This window comes from Alligator mississippiensis, chromosome 1 (assembly GCF_030867095.1).
Source record: "Alligator mississippiensis isolate rAllMis1 chromosome 1, rAllMis1, whole genome shotgun sequence".
NCBI lineage: Eukaryota > Metazoa > Chordata > Crocodylia > Alligatoridae > Alligator > Alligator mississippiensis.
The window spans coordinates 75455227-75481140 of record NC_081824.1 but is presented as its reverse complement, the minus strand read 5'-3'; the positions used below and the strand labels follow the sequence as shown (position 1 = coordinate 75481140).

The 25914-nt window shown below is 41.8% G+C and overlaps 1 protein-coding gene across 2 annotated transcripts in view; it reads left to right on the top strand.

The window, feature by feature from the left end:
- RARS2 (arginyl-tRNA synthetase 2, mitochondrial) overlaps positions 1 to 24804 on the top strand; it is a 64989-nt gene extending 40185 nt beyond the window's left edge. The window contains exons 9-20 of one of the 2 annotated variants that reach the window (XM_006264073.4): positions 3213 to 3368; positions 6042 to 6148; positions 6557 to 6652; positions 7984 to 8044; positions 12828 to 12904; positions 14114 to 14238; positions 16268 to 16335; positions 16434 to 16543; positions 17470 to 17565; positions 20588 to 20662; positions 21450 to 21513; positions 24688 to 24804. In XM_006264073.4, the coding sequence (XP_006264135.1) occupies positions 3213 to 3368; positions 6042 to 6148; positions 6557 to 6652; positions 7984 to 8044; positions 12828 to 12904; positions 14114 to 14238; positions 16268 to 16335; positions 16434 to 16543; positions 17470 to 17565; positions 20588 to 20662; positions 21450 to 21513; positions 24688 to 24774 (1122 nt within the window). In that variant the 3' untranslated portion in view covers positions 24775 to 24804. The other variant, XM_059731874.1, reaches the window with a different exon arrangement.
- The last annotated feature ends 1110 nt before the right edge of the window (positions 24805 to 25914 follow it).

Genomic DNA, 25914 nt, shown 5'->3' with positions numbered 1-25914 from the left:
AAAAGGAGGACAGGGGAAGCTGTGGGTCCTCTGTTAACAAGCCAAGGGGAGCTCCTAACAAAAGATGCAAAGGAGGCAGATGTACTCAACAACTTCTTTGTCTCAGTCTTCACAAAATGACTAAGCTGCAGCCATACACCTAATAAGGATTATCTGGATAAGGAAGGGGGCAAGCTGAGGGAGGAGATAACAAGAGAGAGTGTCAGTGAGCTTTTGCTGGAGCTGAATAAATTCAGATCAGCAGAGCTGGATTAACTTTGTCCCAGGGGACTGAAGGAACTGGCAGGGGAGATCTCTGAGCCCTTGGCAATGAAATTCATGAAGTCTGGAGGACTGGGAAAAGGCCAATGTACTGCCTCTCTTTAAAAAAGGCAAAAAGGAGGACCTGAGGAACTGTGGACTGGTTAGCCTCACCTTAATACCTAGGAAGTTACTGGAGCATGTTTACAAGTATCTGCAGGAGTATCTGCGGGAGGTTGATCACAAGCAGCCAGTATGCATTTATAGAAAACAGATCATGTCAAACAAACCTGATCTTCTTTGACAAAGTAACTGCTTGAGTAGATTATTCCTTTTGCTGAATTGGTTAATAAATTAAAAACCTAGGTTTATGGTTAGATAGCCCCAGTTCACCTTCACAATTCACAGAGGGAAACATTCAGGGTACATGTGGTAGTTTCTAATGAAGTAGTTTTCAAAGTAACTGTACAGAAGTTTTATGCATGCAAACTGCTCTAAAAATTGCAGAGCATAGTTTAAGAGAAACCTGGATCTGTGTAGTATCAAACTTACTGAATTTAGGTCAAACCAGTGCTTGGAACTTCTGTACGCTTTTCCTGTGCCACCCCAGGGCTGCGCTTTTCACGGCCACCCCCCAATGTCTTGGACAGCCGGAGCCGACTCGAGGTGATTTTAGAAATTACTTGATCACTGGGCGGGCTGGTGAATGGAGAGACAGACAAAGCTTAGTGGTTGCAAAAACTTTACTTACGCCGTTTGTAGCCACAACGCAGACGGTCCGGTCGTTTGAACAACTATGTGAGTTGCTCCAGCTGGCAAGGCTCAGGCCAGCTAATCCGTCCACAAATCAAGCCGGCGGGGAAAGGGTGCGTCGAGGATTGCGCTTGGTGACGGGGAGAATAATCGATAGGTGATCAGTCTATCGATCAGCTCAGCTGCAAGTCAGATCTCTTTAGAGGCACTCTGCAGCGTGCTCAAAGTTCTCCGACTTGGACGGAAGTCGCACGAAATTTTAAATGGCTAGCAAGCCAATTACTAGCCACCACATAGGAATAATTTAGAACTGTCCAATAGCGGGACACAAATTTGCATTCAAATGGTGGGAACTCTCGTGCACCAGGGTTTTTCTGTTGCAACAAAAACCATTTGCTGTGCAAGAGGCGCTCATGTGGCGGGAAAATTCCATCGTGCCAAGGCACCAAAACCACTGGGTTGTGACACCCAGCACCGGGCTAATTTTTGTTCCCATCCTCACCAACCCTTGCTCCCCCCTCTGCCCCCACCAGCCCTCTCAACCCCTGTCCCATAAGCTGCTCTGGGTGCAGCTGCTTCTTTTAGCATTTGTCACTGCCAGAGCCAACCATGCACGTCCCAGTGGGGGGAGTGGCAGGAGGTATGGGGGTGTAGGTTTGCTGGGGGGGCCCTAACCAATCCACAAGTCATGCCTGCCCCCCCAACACACTGGTGGGTTGTGCTGGCCCCTTCCACTCCAACCGTGGGTGGCACCTGCTCCCCCACCCATCGCAGGTTGCGCCTGCCCCACCCACCCCACCTGTGGATTATGCCCCTGCACCCCATCCCCAGTTCGCACCAGCCCTCCCTTATGGATCATGCCTGCCCCCCAACCCCCGGCAGATCCCCCAATCCCCTCCAGCCTGCTGGACCCCCAACCCCTTCCCCGCCTGCTAGCCCCCACATCCGAATTTATCTGATATTGGGCAGCCATTTTGATCCAATTTAACTTCCCCTTAATGTCCCTGAATGTCTGTACTTAGGCAGTGAGACCAATAGATAGATTTCAAATATTCCCTATTTCTGCCTACTATAACTGTTTCATTATGCATCTGATCTGTATCAAATATTGACACAAGATTTTAACTGCAAATATTCTGGCTCGACAAAATCATTTGCAAGAAGGAAGAAACTGTGTTCAGTTAGGCTCTTTCAAAGGAAGTATTAACTTTTTCTTTATCTGTGACTGGGTTGCTACAACCTTAATCTGCTCTCAAGCTTTAGGGTCATCACTGATACCATCTGGTTAACTAATAACCCAGAAATTCATAAGAAATGTAGGGTAGGGGAAAAGTTCAAGAATGTTTAATTTGAGAGCTTTTTCACAGGCTAAATCAACCAGCAGGATATTTTGGCTAAACTTATTGTGTTGTACAGTTAGAATTGTGTGCGTGGTGGGGGTGTTATTTTGAATTTGGGATGTGTTTTTTGTGATAAATTAGAGCAGTAGTTTCTAACTCGTGTAGTGACCAAAGTTAATTTATAAGCCTGTCAAGATGAGTAGCGTTGCATCAGTATTGAATTGTCAGGGTCAAAATGCAAAACATGCTGAACCTGGTTAGTTTTAGACAGAACTTTTATAACATTTTGGCTTTTAGAACTTTTCTTCATGTTTTCTAAATGCTAAATTTGGGTTAGGAGGAGGGAGAAGAATCATACTTAATTTAATCCCCTGGATTTTAGGAACCAAAGGAATGTGCTAATCCACCAGAGGGGCCAATGTTTATGTACTCTGGCACAAGTGAATGCTTTAAGCACCTACTAGTATTTCTAGCAAATTGACACTGGCTCCATCAGTTAGACAATCCACTAGTATTTTCTTTGTATGCCACTGGTATGATCCTATCATTTGAAATGAACCCTAGCTTAAGTTTCTGTCATTTCCTTTACATACAAATGAAGTCAGTATCGTTTTTTACTTTGAATGATTCAAGGGTAGAAGAGTGAAGTAGCAGAATCATTATCAGTAGCAATTGTGGGATTACCATTTGTGTTTAGGGAAAAGCTAATTTTCCCATCTGTGTCTGAACTGTCCAGTCAGCCCAGAATTCTGTTCTTTAAAAAAAAGAGCTGTGTTTCTAATGTTACCTTCATACCCTGCTGGGTGGCTCTTGAAGATGTTACTCTGTTTTCCACTAACATCTTATTTATTAGACACTTTTCATGCACTTGCATTTTAGGTCTATGTACAGGCTAACAAAGCAGCAGAAGATGAAAATGGAAAGAAGATGGCACAAGATTTCTTTAAAAAACTGGAGGCATGTGAGACACAAGAGCTGTCACTGTGGCAGCATTTTAGAAACTTCAGTATTGAAGAGTATGTCCGTATTTACAAGGTATGTGTCTTCTCCGGGTAATCCTGAAATGGCATCTTCTCCTCTCCTGCTTTGACAGTAATAACTGACATTGGATAGCACAAGTTTTCTCACCATACTTCACAAACTAAATGCAAACTCTGCCAAAATTTAGTTACCCTGAGAGTAGAAGGAACCATTTCACCTTCTTACAATACTTCGCAAGAGCAAAAAAAAGGGAGACCTTACCAAATAGGCCTGTGTCATTATTTGTTAGGCACTCATAGAGCAGAGTGGCTTCTATTAGTTATGATTTTAGGCAGATCTGTGTTAGTGAAATCCATGCAAATACCATATTTACCTGAATCCAAGAAGAGGTTTTTGCCTCAATCTTGGCAGGGGAAGCCTTATCTTAGATTGGAGTACCAGCCTGGGGCAGGCAGTGGCTCAGCTCTGGCTTTGACCCTGGGCCAGGATGGCTTATACAGCAAGGGTGGGCTTGCAGCAGGGAAGAGAGTACAGGGGAGACCCATGGTATGTGGATCAGGGAGACAGCACAGCCTGCTCCTCTCCCCTCCCACCCTCATCACTGCTTACCTCCTGCTCTGGCTTTGATTCCTCTTGCCCCAACCCAGTTGCAGCTTCCACAGCTGCTTCTGCCTCACTGGGGCCCCACCACCACTGCCTGCTGCAGAACAGAGTTACTTGAGAAAGGAAAGAGCAGGGAGAGCAGGTGGGGGGGGGCACAGGTGGCAGAGGTAAGGCATGGAGTAGGGGAGAGCAGGTACCAGGGTAGGTAGGGGGAATGGGCAGTGGAGAGGCAGGGGGCAGCTGGCAAGGAGGAAGGCACAGGAGTGAGAGTACAGGGGGATGGGTGGCAGGAGACAGAAAGCAGGGGCAGGCACTGGGGTGGAAGGCACTTGGGGAGCAAGGACCAGGAATCTGGCCCTTCACCTGCTTCTGTTTTTCCTGCAACAGCAGTGCGGTTGATATATTTAAGACAACCCTCCAATAATTAGATTCCATATATGGAAAATTATACAAAATTTATTATTTCCCATGTATATAATCTAACTGTGAGGGCGTCTTCTTAAATCTGAAGTCATCTTGGATTTAGATAAGTACAGTAGATGCATCCCTGATTCACAGGTAGTATTTGTTATTTCTCCATTTTATTTGTACATTACTTTTTTTTTTTTACCTTTATTACAATAATAAAACTGCAAATACTTACAGTTACCTAAGCATGAAAAATAACTGGAAGTTGCAGTAGACAGGATAAAAGTTATCTGTAAATAGTGTTCAATTAAGGTAAAATCTTATCTTGCATTTAAGTTAGCAAGTGAAACTAGTTCCTTCCCTGCGTGAGAGAAGCTTGCATTTATTTTATGAAAGCCTGTCCCAGGTGCCTTTGTTTTGTGAATGAAATGCAGTTGTACAGCAGCTGCTTCCAACTTAAACCCAGAGTGTGATTAGCATAGAACAAAAGATTTGGGTTGCAGTCATATTAGTATTATGAGTTTCCCACCCTGGAGGACAAGGTCTCTAGCAGGAAGGTGAAAGTAACAGCATGGCTTTCCAGACAGGGGTTGAAAAGCCACAGAGATCTTGGGAGAGCCCTCAGAGCAAGCAGCCCGCCCCCCAGGAACCAGAAGCAGGAGGCAACACAGTGGCAATCCCTTTGCTTCTCCCTGGAAGGCACGATGCATCCCCTGGTAGTGTTGAGCAGCAGTACAATCCCAAAAAGGTGATGCGTCTACTTAGAACTCTTACCAGTGCACATGGATACTTCTGTCCAGGGACAGCTGTGAACTGGTTCCCAGTCAGTGCCATTCTTCAGTTAGTGTTATGTCTATTGGTATCCTTAGTCTTCTCTCATCGTAAGATAGGTTCTCTATTCCTCTGATCATCTTAATAGATCTTTTCTGTATCTATGCCAGGTAGATTGAAATCTTTCTTAAACACTGGTGACCAGAATTGTACATGGTATTCCAGATAAAAATCACCAGAATGTTGTAAAATGACATTACAAATACTTATGTATTATAATATTTATGACTCAATAATCACCTAGATATCCCAAACCTCAGAAAGAACCTGTCAAACACTCAGTCACTTCATACACTTTGTTTTTTCTTAGTTGCTCAGAAATCTGACCTTTGGTATTGATGGCATTTTTAAATATCAGAATCCCTAGTAGGGATATCTGCACTTACTTCTACCTCAAGGGCAAGGGTCAAAAAGTGAAATGAAAGAAGTCATAATATTTGTCCTGTTGAAATGTCACATTCAATCGCACTGAGATTGAATGTGACTGGGCACTCTTTCCTGCCCACGGCAGGGGGTCGGACTTGATGATCTACTGAGGTCCCTTCTGACCTAAAAAACCTATGAAATGCAAAACTAGAACTCTTGGTGCAGAGATGATATATTTGATTAGACCAGCTAAGAAATCGCCAAAAAAAAAACAATTTCTTCTGCAAGCTTTTGGGCTCACACGCCTGAGCCTGATGAAGGCTGAATTCTCTATTGGAGAATTGGAGGTTGTCAAAACCCAAACACCCCATCTGTTTGACATATATGGGGCTCATGAATAAATGCATCTTTATACTGTCTGTGTAGCTGACCTGTGACACAGTCCCATCATCTGACATGTAGCAAAGATACAAAGAAAGTAAAAAGGCTTCTTGCTATTTTTTTCCTGGAACTTTTTAGCGTCTAGGGGTGCGTTTTGATGAATATTCCGGAGAATCATTTTATCATGAGAAGTCCCAGGAAGTGCTGAAGATGTTGGATAAAAAAGGACTCCTTCAGAAAACGGGGTATGAACAATATAATTTGTTAACAGAGTAACAATTATGATTTCTTTATCTGTTGGCATATATCTTATTTCACATATATAGTGGAGTGTTTAATATCCAGCATTTTACAACCTAAGTTTAGATGTGATCCCTCTCCTGAGTTGTTGGCAGCTGAACATGGGTGAAAACTATATTTGTGAGTGAGAGTGGGCAGTTCTCTGGTCCCACTAACAGAAGACAAAGTGAAAGAAGTAATTCTAAAAGATATGAAGGAGGAGAGGAAAGATCCTTGGTTCATAAAATGAATAAAATTGACCCAAGTAACAGGAAGCAGCATAAAAAGAGACCTTTTTTGTATGTAGTCTAAATCTTTTTCTATTTCAAAGTCATTTTGCCATTAATTTCAATATTTTCTTTCTTAATTTTCAGGGAAGGAACAGGAATAGTAGATCTTTCTGAAAAGGGAGACCTTTCATCATGTTCTGCTGTGGCACGCAGTGATGGGACATCCCTTTATATAACAAGGTAAGTTTGTGTGTGAGCTAAAGTTCAGGTTCAGTTCACTAGTAAATTATTTTGGAGCTGCCATTGTAATTTTTCTTGGGGACTTAGAAGCTTTTACTCCTGGGGTGCTACAAAGTATTGAGCGCTGAATAATCTTAATAGCTGAAGCTTACAGTGACAATGTTGTCATGGTTTGAAAGGGCATTAAATGAAAAGCCTTATTTTTCTAAACTTACCCTCTCAAAGGGTCCATTAGCAAATTGTCTTGGCTGCTTATAGATATCAAACCCCACCCTCAACGGTGCTTTACTTTAAGCTTGGCACACACCTGTGCCAATCACAGCACAACATCTGTATAGGTTGGGCACTTCAGTGGGGCTTTTTGGCACTTTTATGTAATAACTGATTGAATCAGCTTTGGATAAAAGTGCCAAAAAGCCCCACTGAAGCTCCCCATCTATACAGATGCTGAGGAGCTGGGTCAAACTAATGTGCTTTCTCTTCTGGTAAAGTGCCATTTTTGTTCGTTTGTTTGTTTTTTTACATCTGTCAGCGCCCCTTGCTTCTCATTAGAACAGTATTTTTACAGTTCCATGGAAACAGCCCAAAACCAAAATGTATTTTCTGCTTAATAAATAATTTCCAACAAATATTTTAGAGAAGGGAGATGTCTACTAGCGCACTCATTGACATATGGTATAGAGTAGAATAATTTGTTCTTCCACATCTTTGTTAGCTCTGCAGTCCTGCTGGCCTGCTGCTTCTGTATTACCACTCATTTTTTTGGTGTTATTGCGTTTGAATTCTTTACAAGTCTTTTAAAACAGAAATGAGGATACATTTTGCAGCCTATAGTACAAACTAATCAAGCTTGTCTTTTGTTTGAGGTGAGTCTTGCTGAGCATGTGCAGAACTCTGAGGAAGGTTGTACTGAGCAGGGGCTATCCATTCCTGAGGGCTGTGATTAGTACTCTTTCAGGAGTGAAATCTATGATTTATGTCCAGCTCTTGTAAAGTGCTCACAAGTATTCCTCAATTTGTTGGCCATTTTCCTATCTCAGTAGAGACAAAGAGATTAGACTTGTGCTCTGCAAGATGTAGTTTCTCTAGTCACTGTTCTGACTAATCAAAGCTTTTAAGAAGAGCAAGACTGACAGAGTCCCAAATGCATGCAGTGAACAAAATACAGATGCTCATATTTTTGCATGAAATACATATTGCTCCGTTTAGCCTGGCAGTCCTCCTTTCCTCCCACAACAGCAGAGAATTTTCCCAGTTGGCAGTCCATTCTAAATAATGAAGTTTATTTAGTTTGAATGAGAGTCCAAATAGTTTTTCATTATCTCTTCCAGAGATCTTGCTGCTGCTATAGACAGAATGAACACGTATAATTTTGATACTATGATTTATGTGGTAAGTAATCCAAGATACAGCACACAATGAGTTTGATTCTTTTGCATTAATCCAAGGGGCCTCTTGCTCCCAGTATGACTTCAGTACAGAGTTCTTTTGGCACCGCAGCAGACACTTTTTCATTGCACAGCTACTATTCAATAATGTAGCATGATGATTTTCAATCCTTTTTGGTTCATAACATGGAAAATGGCTGCAAGGGACTAACCATCTTAAAAGTTATTTGTAATTTGCTCTAAACAGCTCTTGCTTATTCATCATTGTGTTTCCCAGTTAAATGACATCATTAATATTTAAGCAAGTAAAAAAGCTTGTTCTTGCAATTGAGCTGGTATAAAAAAAGATATGAAGTGGTATTAAATTCATGTTCTAAACTTTGATTTAAAGGCCCAATATAATATCACCGATGTTAAATTGTACAGCTTTTTATAATGCATCAGTTTCCTTAACATTAGTCTGCATATCAAGCACCATTTAATCAATCCAGACAGTGCAGCTGCAGACAAGTAGCATTTTAACTTCTGTTTCTTAGCATGATAGCACCAATGCCAGTAATGGAGAGTGGAATTAATTCCTTGCTTGTTGCACAAAGCTATTCTTTAGCAGTTGTAAAGAGGCAGCATATGATTGCCTTTTAAATGCTTTTTCTCCCCCTGGAGATAGAATATTTTAAAAATCACATTTTAATATATGAAGTCAGCTAATGACCTTTGGAAAGTATCTTCACATTTTTTGCCATGTTTCTTATGATATGTCTAGAGGCATCCATACAGGTTGCTTTGTATTATGCATTCATTATTCAGTACAAAATTACTGAATGCATTTGTTGCCCATGAGCTACTGAATGCAGTGTCTTTGAAAAATCACCAAAACTAGTGATTGTAAAACCAGGATCCCCAAGAACTTTCTTTTATACCTTTGAGTAAATAATCTTGCCACTTTATTTCCTTCCTTCTGGGAGTACCCATGAGCTTGTTGTTCCCTCTTTGGTCACAGGAATCATATTCTTTATACCAACTGCAACACATCCCATTCCCTGTTACAGGAAGCTGCCTGGTAGCACAGCAGTTAGAGATGTTTACTGCTATACTGGTGGCTGATGCCCACAGTTGCTCATGTCCTGGGGTTTGAAGGGACCTTAAGGGTCCCTCTTGTGCTTGTGATTTATTCTTTCCCAGGTGTAGTACCTTACATTTGTCTTTATCGATATGCTATGGTTACTGTCATGAGCTAATACAGCCAAGGGAGGTTGTATTCAACCTCAAAGAAAAATTAATTCAGCATTTTTATGCCTAAAGAGGGTGAAGGTTGTAAACTATGATGATGGGATAGACAAGTGCAGAGTCAGTGCCGTGAAGCAGCCTTAGGATATTAGTGGCCAGTTACTTCAACTCTTAATAACTGTTTGGTCCCACGTGACTTAGTGTCTGTCTTCTCATGCTTCCTGGACCTAATCCTTATGATACCCGCAGCAAAAATTTAAATCTTCGAGGCGGACTATTTGGCCATTGAAATTAGTGTCTGATAGAAGCTAGAAAGGGAAATTAACTCCTAAGTCTTCTAGTCAATATCTAATCTATTTTTTTCATAAGCACAAGGAATGGATTGCTAAACATTCACAGTTTTGAACACTGAACCGTATTTCTGGCACTGTTATCTCTTTGTATTGGCTAAACTTGCTGCTCGTAGAAGGGAGGGATTAATATTGCAGGCTGATTTCAAGAAGACTGACCTGAAGTTATCTTACAAATAGGCCAGCCAATTGTGCTGAATTATATCCAGTTACATGGTGGGAGTTTCTAATGTCTATCACAGGCTGAGTTTTATTTGATGCAAATTGGATTTGACCATAGGTTATCTGAGATCAGATTTCTATGAATAATTTATCAGTACAGAGGACTTTTGTATTTGGTAGGTATATAATAGTTAAATACAATGGGTTGGGTCCCAATCTTGTATCTCACATCTTATTATATAAGACATTTACCCAAAGATCTTTGAGTCTTATTTTATGAGATTATAAAGCTTTTTAAAGAACATTAAACCAGTTTATTGCTTGTAACTCTGCATAACATCATTCATAACAAATTTCACAGATCCAACCACTTATTTCATGAAGGCCTCTAGGGAGGACAGCAAAACACAAAGTTCAGCATCTTACAAAGATATGTGAGGTTGATGCTGGAGGCAGTAATGGTACCATAGTTAAGGTTCAGTTGAATGTTCCACTCAAGCTGGGGGCAAAACTTCTTCATTATATTATAGAAATAAATTGAAAAACATTTCAGTAAGGCCAAGTGCAAAGTCATGCACTTGGGATAGAATAGTTGCATGCACAAGTATGGACTGAGGATTGACTGACTACTACTTTTACAGTGGGGATTACAGTGGACCATACAATGAATATGAGCTAACAGTGTGCTCTTGCAAAAAAAAAAAAAGACCAACAGCATCCTGGGTTGTATTAATAGGAGTGTCGCTTGCAAATCAAGGGAAGTGGTTTCCCTGCTATATTCAGTTCTGCTGAGGCCTCACCTGGAGTATTGTATCCAGTTTTGGGCTTCACACTTCAAAAAAGATACGGACAAATTGGAGTCTAGCAGAGAGGACTAGGAAACATGACTTAGAAGGAAAGACTGAAAGAAGTGGGATTATTTAGCTTAGAGACTAAATATATTGAATCAAATACCTGAAGGATAGTTAAAAAGAGGATGGAGCTAAATTATTCTCTGTGGCCACAAGGTGTTCCACAAATGGACAAGGAGCCACAGTTTTAACTTGCAACAAGGGAAATTTAGGTTGGATACTGGGAAGAACATTCTCACTATAGCAGTGGTTAAGCACTGGAATATGTGGCCCAGATATTGTGGAGTCTCTATCCTTGGAAGTTTTTAAGACTAGGCTAGACAAACTTGACTTGGATGTTTTAATCAGGGGTGACCCTACCTTGAGGAGATTGGACTGGATGACCTCCTGAGGTCCCTTCTGCCCTACATCTTCTGTTCGAGGAATCAGACAAGTTTTAAACAGACTTTAAAAACCATTTTTCATCATTTTTTTCTCTGACTCCTATAATATCACTCTGAGGCAGGGATAAAGTTGTTTCAGTGCCTTAATCCTGCATTCCCATGACTTTTAATAAGTTTGGATTTTTTTTAAACTTTAACTTGAGCTGCAGAACCACTGCATCCAAAACCCTAATCCAAGACTTGCTTTTAGGATCATTACAACCTTTCTGTAATGTAGTTTACCTTGAGTTACTGACATATACTATCAACCTAACCTCTTTTAGCAGTAGTTTTTAATCTGGATTTTTTTTGTTATTAAATTCTAATATTAATCTACTTGAGACTATTGTAAAAGCAACCCTCTTGCATTTATATCCCATTTAAAGGTCATGGTCCTGCCTAATAATTATAATAACAGGCAGGCAATTATGTTTAGGTTCTTGATCCTATAAAAATTGGCATGACCGGTGTGATTATAGATACATCAGATATCATATCTTGCTTGTTCAGAAGAGACGAGAAGGCTGTATGACTGCAATATGATGCTTTGAGGAACAAAACCTGCACTCATTGCTAGCTCTAGAAACTCCAGGCAGTAATCATCTTTGTACTTTATTCCAGCCTGTCAAATAGGGCTTGGGGGATTGAAGTTCAGGAGTGAACAAGAATGGAGGAGTAGTGGTGAGCTCTGCCTTCTCAGCTGGGGACAGGACCTGCATCACACATGATCAGGACCAAATCTGTTCTATTATGGAAAAAAGATTTATTCTTGTGATAATTTTTTTAAGTCACAGTAGTGGTTAATCAAAGTTTGAGATTATGCAGATGATGCATATTTAATTTGAGGCGATGAGCACTGTACAGCGTGTGTGGTTACTATGTGTATCTTGAGCATGGATACCAGGCCCCATAATTAGGGACCTGCCTAAATTGCAGCGAGACAAAGGGTTTTCACAGCTTGCTTACAGCGCGCAGAGCCAATTTCGCAGATATTTTGTGGTTGCCCTGCCCTTCAGCGCTGATTGGCAGGCAGGTCTTGTCCCTTGGCACTGATTGGTGGAGAGGCCTCAGTGTGGGGAGGAGGGACGAGGAAGTAGCTGCCATCTTGTCTGCTGCCCTTCATACCATGCTGCTGGCCAGCACCTTCCCCTCCTGGCAACGAAGACTGGTTCCTACTGGGGAGCCAGCATTTTATTTTTATTAATTGTTGTTGTTGTTGATGTCGCAGTTTCCATGAAATCTGCAAATCTGCAAATTAAATAGGTCCCACCCCATAATTGCTGATATGTTGTGTAAAAGCTATGGGTCTAATGGTGCTATGGAGTCAGAGGGGTTAGCCAAGAAGAGAGTGCCTCATAGTTTTCAATAAAGCTTCTTCAGCACAAGCAGGCACATTGTTGATAGGCTTTCATGAGTTTTCTGTCCAGTATTTGAATTCAAAAGAACTGCAAGAGTTGATGATGACATAAATCATGGGACAATAGCAAAAGCATTGCCATGAATATGGAGGTGTCACTTTATGGGAGATGGGCAGAATCTGTGACTGCAGCAGTGATGGCTGCAGTTTAATTCAGTGTCCTGGACTAAAATGGATCTTTTAAAATAATCACTTTTCAAAAAGATAAAATAATTTTATTCTACTAAGGTGCCAAACCTTAATGTCCTAGTACTTAAGCTTAATACTTTTCAAGTCCAGTCTGCCTTCCTGTGTTTTAGCTCTGCTCTGTCCCTGCCTAAGTGGAAGTATTTTCTAAAATGCACTTTTTTCCCCTAAGACAGATAAAAGTCAAAGCTCCCACTTTCAGAAACTGTTCCAGATACTGAAGCTCATGGACTGTGAATGGGCCGAGAGGTACGTATGCATGTATCATCATGTGTATCTTTTTTATTGGGATAGGCATATTTATAGAAAAATAAGAGATGACCATCAAGGACCTTCTTAAATTTTGATGTGAATGTGAAAGTAGGAAAGGAGGAAATAACTCCTGTCAAAGACTTCATAGTACAGTATCTGTGCATGGTATACATAGATATGTTAAAAGCAATTATGCTTTTGGGGGGCATAGTTTTAGCAAATTAGGGTTCATTTCAGTTCTGAAAAGCAAAAATCCATCACAAAAAACACCATTATTGGTTCTAATTGTTGTTGGCAATCTGAACACAGGTTAAAAGAGACAGAGACTAAGTTCTGCTTAACAGAAGGATTTCTATTTACAAAAATGTTTCTGGCTCCTTTTGCCCATATTAGTGTCAGACTAAAATTGTTTTATGTTTCTGAAAAAGGATGTTCTGAATAAGGCTAGTGTTTGGGTATCTTGCACAGAGAAATAGCTGATGTATTTTAGCACTAGTTTTGATTAAAATATATTCTTAGTTTAATGTAGACATGATAAGATATTATGACCTACAGGTATAACTAATAAGTTTTCCATCCTGGGCAAAACCAGTTGGAGAGCAGAGGCTGGGGTTGGAGCTGAGATCAATAGTTGTCTCAAAGGGACAGAGGAACTCAAAGACCCCAGCTGCTGCTGCTGCGTCTCTGTTTGCAGCTGCTACTGCCCTGATGCAGGACTGCTGCTGCAGCAAGGACTCTTTGGGACCCACCATTCTGGCAAACCCTCTGAGTCAGTGCTTAGGCTCCTGCCTCACTTGCCCACCTGTAGTTGTGTTACTGTTATTCTGCTTTTTTTGATGCTGAGTTATCAGATTTGTATTGTTATGATACTCTGATCTCATTGACTTCTCAAGCAACACCCTACATCCTCCTTTCCCTTAACTTATTTTACCAAGTAATTTACATTAGCAAGCTGCTAGCATGTAACCACCTCCTGAGAGCATGTGAATAATAGGTTGTCAGAAAAGTAATCCTTCCTGCCTAGTTGAGCAAAGTCCATGACTGTGGTTGCTGCAGTGAGAGGTACTGACAAGTCACCAAATTGTTCACACTGGAACAACATTTGTGTTACTGCCAGATCCTGGTCCAGGGCCCTGCCCTGAGCAAACAATGCAGGCAGATTTGTTGATTAAATTATAATTTTGGGTCCTGTTGTTTTTAACACAGGTGTCAGCATGTGCCTTTTGGGCTAGTACAAGGCATGAAGACTCGAAGAGGAGAGGTGGTTTTCCTGGAAGATGTTTTGGATGAAGCCCGCACAAGGATGTTACAAAACATGGCTTCTGCAAAATGTTAGCTGAGTCAGGTCTTACTCATTTCTCTCTCAGAAAAATTGCAGTGCTCCTGTCCCTTACCTCCTATACTGGCACTTCCCTAGGTCCAGTAACCCATCTGTCCTTTTCCATCTCTGTGATATAAACAAGTGGTAATAATACTTCGGGCCTTGCTAGAATGTGAAATAACTTTTCCTCATCACTGATTCCCAAGTATCTTGCAAAAGATTTTATGTGTTTTGCTTCACAACACCCCTGCAATCAAGGGAAGTTATTGTCCTTTTGGCAGGAAGTCAGGTTTTTCATCCTGTACTGATGCAGCAGATTAATGTCTAAGCTTGGGAGCAGAACTTGGAAGTTGATGATTGCATCAGTGAAGGCATGCAGGAACTTCTGTAAATGCTACCCTTAACCTCCTTGTGCTTTACTTCATGTCCTCTGAAGGGACTATAATCCTTCCATGCTCCCGGGGTGGGCTGTAGGAGTGAATTTATTGACTTTTGTGAAGTGCTCAGACGCTGCAGGTGAAACTTCAAAAGCGTTCAGGGCAAGTGGGTGCCTAACTCCCTTTGAAGACCAGTGGGAGCTAGGCATACAACTGCCATTGAAAATCCTGCCTATCCTGATGTGGCATACTTAAGTACTTGGGGAGAAGCGTCTTGGCTTACTGTTAACTGAGCATAGCTCTTCTACCACTTACCTTTCCATGCTTATAGCTGCTCTTTCTTCTACACAGTTTATTCAAGCCCCGTTATCTATTCAGTCCTTAATGCCTCCTTATGTTCCCCTCTGCCTCAGTCATGCTGGATCTGTGCCTGGATTAGCTTCCCTCCTGTGTAATAAACATCCTCCCTCACCAGCTTTCTTTTCATATTGTAAACCTCTTTTCTGCACGGCCTTTCATTGATTACTTTTGCCTTAGCACTGACCATGTCTTTCCTTATCATCCTTCCTTGAAGTGTACCTGCCGTACGTGGATTGCAAACTCTTCTGGGCCAGGGATACATTTAAGCTGTTTGTTAAAGCATCATATAAACCTGTAGTACTGTATGAATAATAATTTGAATCAGGGGTGCTCAACCCCTGGCTGGCCAGTCGGATCCAGCCCCTGGCACCTGGTCTTCTGCCCTGCAGGACTTTCCGTGGGTCAAAAAAAATTCCCTGCTATTAAACTTCAGGACCCGTGTAGCCTCACAGGCTGAAGAGCATGGGCCTGCACACTGGATTAGGTGGCACATGGCCCCATCTCAAGGCAGGGGCAGTCCCACACTACTCATCTGGCTCATGGGCCCAGAAAATTGAGCACCACTACTTTTAATCACTGTCTAATACTGCAGGATTTTAGTAAGTTTAATTTTGCTGCCAGCTCATTGGAGGGTGGAGGGAACTCGGCACTGAACTGAGGAGAGGCAAAACCATGGGGATTTAAAAACCGATGTGGTCAAATTCTCATCTCAGTGGAACAGGCCTGTGTTAGTGTCACTGTTTTGCTTCCTGGCACTAAACCCATGTGCTGTGCAGCAGCACTTCTGCCACTTGCCATGGGTCCTCTCCAGCTGCACTCATAAAGGTGTGGGGCTGAAGAGTTTGTCGTTGAGGCTCTTGAGGGTGCTGTGAGCACGTGGCCCAGTGGATTTTCTAGTTACAGAAAGAAACCTTTTGTTTCAGGAGAAGAAACTGAAATCTTGCTACCACATACTATTTGCCCTCTGTTGTGCAGGAGGGTGGGCTGGGCTATCATACCAGTCCCTTCTGGCCTTAAAGCTCTACAAATCATACTGAGCAAAAAAGTGCTAGTCTGTGGTACTGGCATGGGTTAACTTCCAAAGAGGTTTTATAACCTAGTCCTGTTCGTCCTGGCGCTCTGGCAGGTGGTTTTCTTTTTGGTTTTTTTTGGGAGGGGGGCAGGAGGGGGGCTGTTTGTTTATTTATTTTTTTTTTACTTTTGACCAAATCTGTTATTGTGTCAGCACCTATAGCTCTGACTCCAGGAGGCCATTTCACTGTCACAGATTGACATCATCTATTTTTGCTTGTACCTGTTCAGCAACTAAAGAACTGGAAAACCCTCTTGAGACTGCAGAAACGATTGGGCTTGCAGCACTCATCATTCAGGTCTGTTTGAACCATTTTCCAATGTTTGCTTCTTTGAAAGAATATACATTGTCACTAAGAGCAATAGCTGCATGGCACTTACTAACCTTTCGTTTTAGGATTTCAAGGGCCGTCTCTCATCTGATTATCAGTTTAGCTGGGATCGGGTTCTCCAGAGTCGAGGAGACACAGGTGTGTTCCTGCAGTACACACATGCCAGACTCCACAGGTGAGCGGATAATGCAGAGTGGGGCAATTTTCCATTTAACTTCAGTGCCTCAATAACAGTTGGAAGCAAGGAAAGCTCTACTCAGATTTAACAGTCTTGCTTCTCTAGTTGAGGTGAATGCTCACAGTAAACATCCCTGCGGCCCCAGTAAACTAATGAAGATGGAACTTGTAACCCATCTCCCTGTGGCTGGTAGAGAGGACCATAATCTTTTCCCTGGCCTGGCATACCACGGCGTACTTCTGCCATAGTAACTTCTAGTTGTAGCAACCTCCTTTAGTGCCTGCTGTAAATTAGGGAAACAGGCCTTCAACAGGGCAGCCTCCAGATCAGGGCAGCACAGCGATTCTCTGAAGTTACCAAGAAATTTAGCTCTGCTAAACGCACCTTACTACAGCATTTAATCTAATAAACTGACTGGACTGTCACTGACTATGATGACAAACACTAGCCTTTATTACGTTCATCTGGGAATTCCCAAAATATACTTTAAGGATTTCTAAAAATTCTTAAAATAAATATTATATTTCAAGATAAATCACTTGTTTTAATGGCAAACTGTTGACATAAGTAAGCACAGACCTAGTCAGACTCCTCAGTTGGTTTGTTCGCATTTGAGAAAGTCAAGCTTGATGTAGTTCTTTTAAACTATATTTTTTTCTTCCAGTCAGCTCTCAAAGTCACTGATAAATGCTCTCAGCATCTGGCTGAAGTTTATGGTAGCTTTTTGTCTTGGATTGAAATCAGTCCAGTACACGTTTTATTCAGTTTGAGCAAGGAAAGTAAATATAGTAAATAAAATGAAAATGTTGGGGGGAGGGGGAGGGTGTTCAAGCATAATTTGGCTTTAATCTCTATGCAGCTTTGCCAAGAGTATGTTTAATCCAATATTTTATTCTTTGACACTGTGCTCTCCTGTTTTCTAGTTTAGAGCAGATGTGCGGAAATGGGCAACTTGCTGACATTAATGCCGCATGTTTACAAGATCCACAAGCCCTATCAATCCTTCAGCATCTTCTCAGGTATTGATGATTTCCTTCCAGATATTATCTCCTGAGAAGCCATGTCTTAGGGTTTGTGACCTCCATGGTGAACAAGTTATACTGTATAATAGAAAAAAAAAAGTTCTGACTATGTGAGAAAATGCCCCCAGGACATGTGGAATGGAGCATCTTCCTCAGCTGCCAGCAGCCACCAGGGATACCCACAAATCAATGTCTACGAGGGATTTAATACTTTTCACTGATAATTCTTAACATTTTCAAAAAGCTGAGCAAGCAGTATTACCCCCGTCATGTAGGTTAGGGGATTTCCCAGAGGTGGAAAGCAAGCCCAGGTCTGTCTGTGGTGATTACTGTAACCATCTTGGCACTGTGGAAAGTGCATCTCTTTAGCATGGGGGATTCGTATTAAGTATCCTCCAGCATCTTGATGTCTTTGAACTGCACCAGGAAGACATTTTCTAATAAACACACAGCTGAATGTTTCAGGGCACTGTATCTGCCCCACACACCTCCCACCTTGTAACCAGGAGCAGAAGCTTCTTGAAGCTCTTCCATAGTACCCACCTACCTGTACCCCCACTAGCTGTCAAAACCTACCCCTGAGGTTTTGGTTGTGGCCTTTGACACTAGAACAAAAACAGCTGGCCTTTGAACTGGTCAGTTCTAGGCATCATTAACCTGGAAAAATGTTTGCAGATCAGTGAATCCCTTGGGCTAGTAGATTTATGGTAGCACTTTGCCCCATAAAAGCTGACCTAATTATTCTGCTTGTCACATCCTTTTGTTTGATCGCAGCTTGAGAATTTACTGAAACTTGTACCATCAATCGTTTCCTAGTGCTCTTAAACACCCTTGAATGGAAACCAACTCGTGATGATAACCATTTCACTAACAAACTGACAATTGCTGAAAACTATTTTCTACAGCCACACAGCCCCGCTGTAGACTAGCAGTTGCCAGCTGCAATGTTGCACCAAAGCCTAGGCAGAGCCATTAATATGGCGCATGCATGAATCAATTGTAAACTGATGAGAGACGGAGACCATCATTTATATAGGGCCTAACACAGTGGGATCCTAGTTGTGACTTGGGGCCCTTAAATGCTACAGTAAAACAAAATAATAAGGGTTGGCTTTGTGGTGTGCCTTCAGGGGAGGGTCACATGGAGCATTCCCTTCCCTAGAACTACAGTTCCTGTGAGATTATCAACTCCTGTCCTTACCCTGACTCCACTCCCTAAGTTTTGCTGTAACCGGATAGTGAGAGAGAAGGTTGCCAAGGGTCTCCGCTGCTCAAAGAATACGGTTTGCTGGGGCAGGCTTGGAAATGCATCCAAGAATAGAATGGCAATGGATCCCCTTTCATGATTGTGCTTTGGAAGGGATCAGGCCTTGAAGATCAAAACAAAGTGTCCAGCAGGTGCTAGATAATTCCTGCCACCCACTGCACAACAGAACTATTACGGTTATCGCTACAAATCTGTACATTTGTGCTGTGATGTGGCATTTGCCAGACTGTATTTCAGTATTTTGTAAACAGCATTTTATGAGACTCCCTTTAGCTATTGGAACTTCAGAGCCACTTTTATTAAAGGCCATTGCCTTTATTGGACTGCTTTTTGACAGTCGTTTTCTGCCCATTAGAATCCACAATGAGCACTGGGAGATAACACAATCTAAAAGCAAAGCTTGCTTCTAAAGTACTGTCATCTTTGCTTTGGAGCAGCTGTGGTGAGCCCTGAAATCTGCAATATTGAGGAGATTTGTGAAGCAGCACCAACAGAATAAATGAACAAGGTAGAAAAATGAGTTGGGTATAATATTTCACAGACCAGTTTTAAAATGGTGCTTGTGTTTGGCATTGGTGCTGATCCCAGCTGTTGTAGTGACTGTGAGAGCACTGGTGTCAGTATATCTACCTATCCAAGGCCCTGGAGCCTGCCGTCGATGGTCAGCTTCCTTTAGGACAGCGTCTTCTCCAGAACCGAGTCGCCTGCTTGTTCTTCTGTCTCAGTAGGTAGGTGCTGGATGAAGGCACCATTGAGGGTCACACTTCACTGACTTTTACCCCTTTCTGGCAGACTTGTGTGATCCCCCAGTATCTTTTGGCTGCCCAATCCAGAGGTCGCTATCCCACATAGGTCTTGAGTAGTGCCTGACAGCTATTAGTCACAGGGGTCTTGCCTGCCAGTAGTGCAGTTTTGGGAGTTAGTTTGTGATTTTTGATTAATTAATAATGGTATTGTTAAGGGTTGCAGGATTAGTCAATCAGGTGGGTGCTCAGTCCCAGAAATCAGTTCCTTGGGTTAGTTAGCCTAAAATGGCTTGTAGAGTAGAATTTTGTAATGGTAAGTACCTCTGGCTAGGCTATGGTCATTTAATACACTCATCATACTGATCATCAGACACTCACATTCACTCAAGGGGGACCAGCCCAATATAGCAGATTTTATCACTTTACAATTGCAACTTCAATGCAGTTTTTAATAATGGTCCAGGGTGTAACTTCACTCTACAGGGAATACATTCCTTAAGGGTTTAAAAGTATAAAATACAAAATGCCATGGTAAAGATGAGACAGATGAAATATAAAAATGCACTGTGAGAAATATATAAAAATGCAATGTGAGGTAGTGAGGCTCAAAGGCTACTGGGGACAGTAAGTGAGTTAGGTTAGCACAGGATATTTTTACAGTCTTTGAAGTGGATATTTTAGTTCTTTTGTTTTCTTTAGTGACACTGAGCTTAATTGATATGTAGATGTAGCTTCTAGGTTTCTCCTACAGAAAGCCACTTCAGCTTTCTGGCTTGCTCTGAGCCTTGCCATACCCATGCAATGAGTGTGCTAGGTCTCTGCCAATACTTAGAAGGAAAAAGAAATGCACAAAATGGGGGTGGGGGGGAGATGCAGGCAAGAAGTGGCTTCTGTTATTTCAATGTCCAGAAGGGAAATGTGGAAAGAGGGCTTTCTGCTACACTGTCATCTATTTCCTTGTAGTTGCAGGCTGCTCCCTGAACTGTCCTCTACCTCTTCTCTTCAGGTATGATGAGGTTCTATACAAATCCTCTGAAGATCTTCAGCCCAAGCACATTGTCAGCTACCTCCTAACACTCAGGTGAGGACAGATACTATTGCCAAGAAGCTTTGATTCCTAATTGCACTAGGCTCAAACCCCAGTAATGCCTTTTCATCAACACAGGCACGGCCTGGATTTGCAAGCTTCTGAGTTTTTTGCCCCAGCCCTGTGTTTTGTGTCTGGCACTAACCCTCTGCCAGCTGTGCTGAACCCCTTCTGCCAGCAGGAAGGGCAGCAAGTGGATCTGAATGTTTTAGGTCTTCTGGGCTTGAGGGGGAAAAAATAGCAAGGCTGGTGTAATTCAGTAAAACAATTACAATTGGGTTTGTTAACAAAGTGACAGCAAGGCCCCCTCCCCCATATATTACAGTTACCCAGACCCAGTAACCCTTGGTCTCTAGGATAGTCCTACAGTCAGGAGTAAGTGGAACAAGTCACTTCTTCCTTCTAGAAGCAGCTATGAGCTGTTGAACACATCATCCAGCCCTGACTAGCCCCTAAAGCCCTTTTAGAAAGTGATCCAAGTCTGTAGGGTGGGGTGGATGGTCCGTACTGTTAGTGGAACAGAAATGTGATATTTGACCCGTAGGTTTTTTAATTTTGTCTAGAAAGAAGTCTGTAAAGGCCTACCCTTTCTAATGCCACATCACAGAGACCAGGAACTCTCCCTCAGTGAAGCTAAAAAAAGGTTAGGTTGTGCAATGAGGTAACAGCCACTCCACACAGCAGTCAGTAACTCTTCAACCTTGGCACTTCCATCTCCAGATTTCAGTAGCTTCTGTAGCCCACATAACTGGTCTTTTCAACTGCTCTTTTTCTTTTTCAGCCATCTTGCAGGTGCAGCACATACAACTCTCCATGTGAAAGGCAGTGCTCCTGAAGTAGCACAGGTACTAACACTGATCACATAACTATAATTCAATGCACCCTTAGAGAAATAAACTCTTGAGTTCTAATTCAGACAAATAACTGGTTAGGAAAACACATCTGTGGGCTCGAATAGCTCAAAACCAAGAGGTTTTCTCTACATGAAGCACCCACTCAGGGACAAGGTTAAGCTTGGTTCTAATCAGCATAACATCGTTTTGGATAAAGAAGCTGATGGTAATTGGTGCAACCTCACCTTTAATTGGGAGGGCTCCTTCTGGATCTCTTCAACAACACCCTGAACAGCTGGCAGAGGACTGTGGGTTTAGGCTGTCCTACTAATACGGAAGCTGGAAGTTCAAGACCAGAACAGTGCAGGCTGTCCTCTCACTGCACTTCCTTGCTGAACCACTAGAGCTTTTTAGCAACTATTCCTGAGAGTGCTATCCTCTGACAGTTTCCTTCACTCTTACACAAGAGGAGAGAGTGATGAGATAACTAATAGGGCTGTGCAAAATTTCGCTGGGTGTTTCATTTTGATGCTGTTTCAATTTATTTCAAGCTTGAAACAGCGAAAACAAAACAAAAGGCTTCGAAACAGCTTCAAAATGAAATAAGGGCACTTGAAACGTTTCTAGTTTGGAAGCTGGGCTTGCATGCAGGGAAACAGAAAGTAAGGGGAGGGAAGGGGAGGAGGGGGAAAGGACTGCTCTGATATTGACTGTGTAGCTGGCCAGTGACTGTGATTCTTCCCTGAGGTCCCCTCCAATCCCGGTGCTCTGGGGCAGGGACGGAAAAACATCTGCACCTCAACACACGCACACAGTCACACATCACGAGTTTTGGTTGTCATCAACTTGAGGTGCAATTTCCCAGAAACCCGTGCACTTATCTCCTTGAAAGCTGGCAGGCTTCATGGCCGCAGCAGGGGCTACCATGCCTGCTGTTTTCACCCTACTGCACCTTAACACACACATGCAGTCATGTCACAAGTTTTGCTCTGAACAGTTTCAGGTGCAATTTCCCAGAAACCCCTGCACCTATCTCCTTGAAACTTGACAGGCTTTGCGACCTCAGCAGGGGCTGCCCTCCCTGCTGTTTTCATTCGAACCAAAGTTATAGGCAGTTTCATGATTCCCCATTATAACCTATGGGCAAAATGACAAAACAGCGTCGAAACAGTTTTGACAAAACGAAATGGGACCAGTACTTTGAAACTCAAAACAAGACACTGTCCTGCAGAAACCGTGAAACAAAAGTTGAAACAAAATGGTGCTGTTTTGCACAGCCCTAACTGAATCTCTCCTCTCATCCCAGCTACGTATTCCAGGTTGTCTATATTGCCATTCTGTCAAGAACATCTAAGCTGACAGTTGCTGCTATGTGCCATTCCTAGCAGATGCAAATTAAAAGGCTATAAATCTTTTAGGGAGATGTCTGACTTCCTAGCTGTTCACAGTAAACGGCACTTTGATTATATACCACCTCCTTATTTTCTGACTGATTTGAAAAGTAATTATCTAACTGCCTTTGGTAGCTTTAGTATCAGGCTCTGCTTTATTCAGTTGTGGAATAACAGCAGCAAAACTATAAGTGCACCATAGACTTAGGGCATAAAAGTCATAGCTTTAAGCTCTTAGTGACTTTTTGATGGATAAAAAAGTCAGCTTCCTGTAATCCTCACAAGTGATAAAAGTGGATCTCTTCCTCCCCCTTGATGCTTACACACACTTCCTGAACCTTAATCTCTTCTTGCTCTTTAAAGTGACCATTCCCAGAGCAAGTGGGCTTCAGCCCAGCAAATATAGTAACAAAGAGATGACCTTTCTGCCTTTGGAAGCTGTTCCTCTTATTCTCGGAAACAAGAGAACAAGTCAAACAATGCAGACTCCAAGTGGAAATCTAACACCATCCTGCAACCATCTCTACGAACTATATAATACAGCAGCTTTTACAAGTCCAGTGAGATTTGATACCATTCTTCCCAGCCTACCAGGTCAAACCCTTTACAGACATGGAAAACTATTCAAATCTTGCCACCCTACAGTAGATTAACTGGTATGTGCAGTTAAACATTCCTTCTAGAGATGTGCTTTTTTTAGCCACATCTATAAGGTGTGTCTAAGCAGGTTTCAAGTGTTTTTTAATCAACTTTAGCCCTGTCCAGTTCTAGCTCTTGCTGTGCAGTCCAGCATGTAACACAGGCCTACTCTGAGGCATGGACAGCATCTGTAGACAACACAGAATTCAGGTCCAATTAATGGTTTAAGAAAATTGAACTCCCAGTCAGTAAGGAACAAGGCATGAAAAGGGAATGTAACTGGGAATGTGAGCAACTCAGCTTGTGGTTTCCGTGGATATCTAGGGCTACAGACAGATGCACCTTTTAACCAGTTTTAAAAGGGAGGAGAATTTGCTAGCTGTGAGGACACATCAGCTGTTACTGCTACGTGTTCTTATGCACTGATTTTGCTACACATCTATTGCTAATTTTAATTCTGAATCCTGATAAATATATCTATACCCTGATACAGTTTGGAGAGGCAATTGAGATTTCCTTGAGCTACAACTATGGATAGGACAAAACATTAGTATGTCCATCAAATGCATGTTATAGATGTTAACGTCTTAAAATCCACATTAAGGGAGTAGAGATATATCAACAGCCTTGAAAACATTTAGTAAAAAATGAATAATTCACCTGTTTTGCTTGCTACTCTGTTCTTGCAGGCTGTATTGTCTCATACAATCACAGCCATACACTCTGGTCACCCCTTGGATAGGTTTCAACAGCTGAAAAACATTCTTCCTCTGTGGTCTGTGTTGAATGTAACTGTGTAACTCCATCCCCTATTCCCTGACTGACTTGAGAGTGTGAAATGGTCTATACAAAATTTGAAATCAATATCATTTCACCATTATCACTATTTGATCCCTTGACTGAAGATGAAAGTAGCTCTGGAGCTATTAGTTACCTAGCATTTTATACTGTCCGTGTTGTACGCATCCCAAACTTCCAACCCTTTCTCAGACATTGTAAAAAGAAAAAAAAAAGATGACTTTCTGAAATGATCTCTTCACTTTAAAACAGGCTGCTTCTAACCATTTCCTGGAAAAGATGATGGTTGACTGCATTAGTATACACAGCTGGTCAGAGGAGATAATGTGACTGACTGATTCATCTCTTTGTTTTGCAGGCGAGACTCTGCCTCTTCCAGGCAGCACGGACTGTTTTAGCTAATGGAATGAAACTCCTTGGAATCACACCTGTATTAAAGATGTAATAAAAAGGGCCCCTGCAATGTAAATGAAAATTTCCTAGTAATTTTTTTTTTATAGAATCCAAACTGTTGTAACAATCATTTGTACCCAATATCTGCACTTTCACCTGTGCATCATGCTGACTAAAATATAGTATTTGCAGCATCTTATGGATAGGACCCTGTTGTCTGCACCACTCACTTGCTTTCTCCCGTTAATTATTTTATAGTGTTTGAAGTAACTAAGGCTGATTGATTTGCTTCAGTATAAATTGCTGGTCACGTATAAATGAAAACAAAGCAACTGAGGTATGTATTTTGTAAGTAAGAGTGTAAGACCATGTCTTTGGTAGTGTTAAAGAAGAATCTTTTTCTCACTTGATCTAGTTTTAGGATTAAAATTTTCTCCATGTAAGAGTTTTCAGGTGCAAATGCATCTCCTTTTCATCACAAGAGCCCCATCACCTTTCTGCCTGTTGTAACTAGTAATTTCCTAGTTGATAATCTATCAAGTTGCATACTGTCTACGGAATAGCTATGTTGTCAGGCAACAGCTGAGGGGCTTTTGATTAGTTTCAATCAGGTTGTCTCACACTAGCACTGACTCAAATCCTCATGGATATTCAGAAGTGAAGGGTCTCACTGAACATTTCCCTTTCACTTACTCTTAACTCATGTTTATAGTCTACAAAAGTAGGTTTAACTTTTGTAATCCAAGTTTGTCTAAACATACTCAAATCTTTCCATGTTCTAAGCCTTTTTGCACTTTGTAGTGATTAAGCTCATCTAAACTTAGTAGTACAATAGCGGTGTGTGTCATAATGATGTGATTCCATTTAAGCAAACTAATGTTTGGTTATTTTGTTTCTTCTGGATTTCACATTGTTCTTTTTGTCTCCCACTTTCAACTATGTGGCTGAGACCAAGTGCTTCACCTTTTTACCACCCATTTATCTTTTGTATTGAAACTAGTTTTGGGGATAATGAAACAAAAGCAGCAGTTACCACATCACAATTTATTAATGGTACTTATTGAGCACCATGTGCAATGTCATTCTTATGGCACATAAGAGCCATGATGATAGTAGATGGAAGGAGAGGACCCAAATCATTGTCCATTGCTATTGTGAATGACTACAAGTAACAAAAAACCTTGTTTGTCAG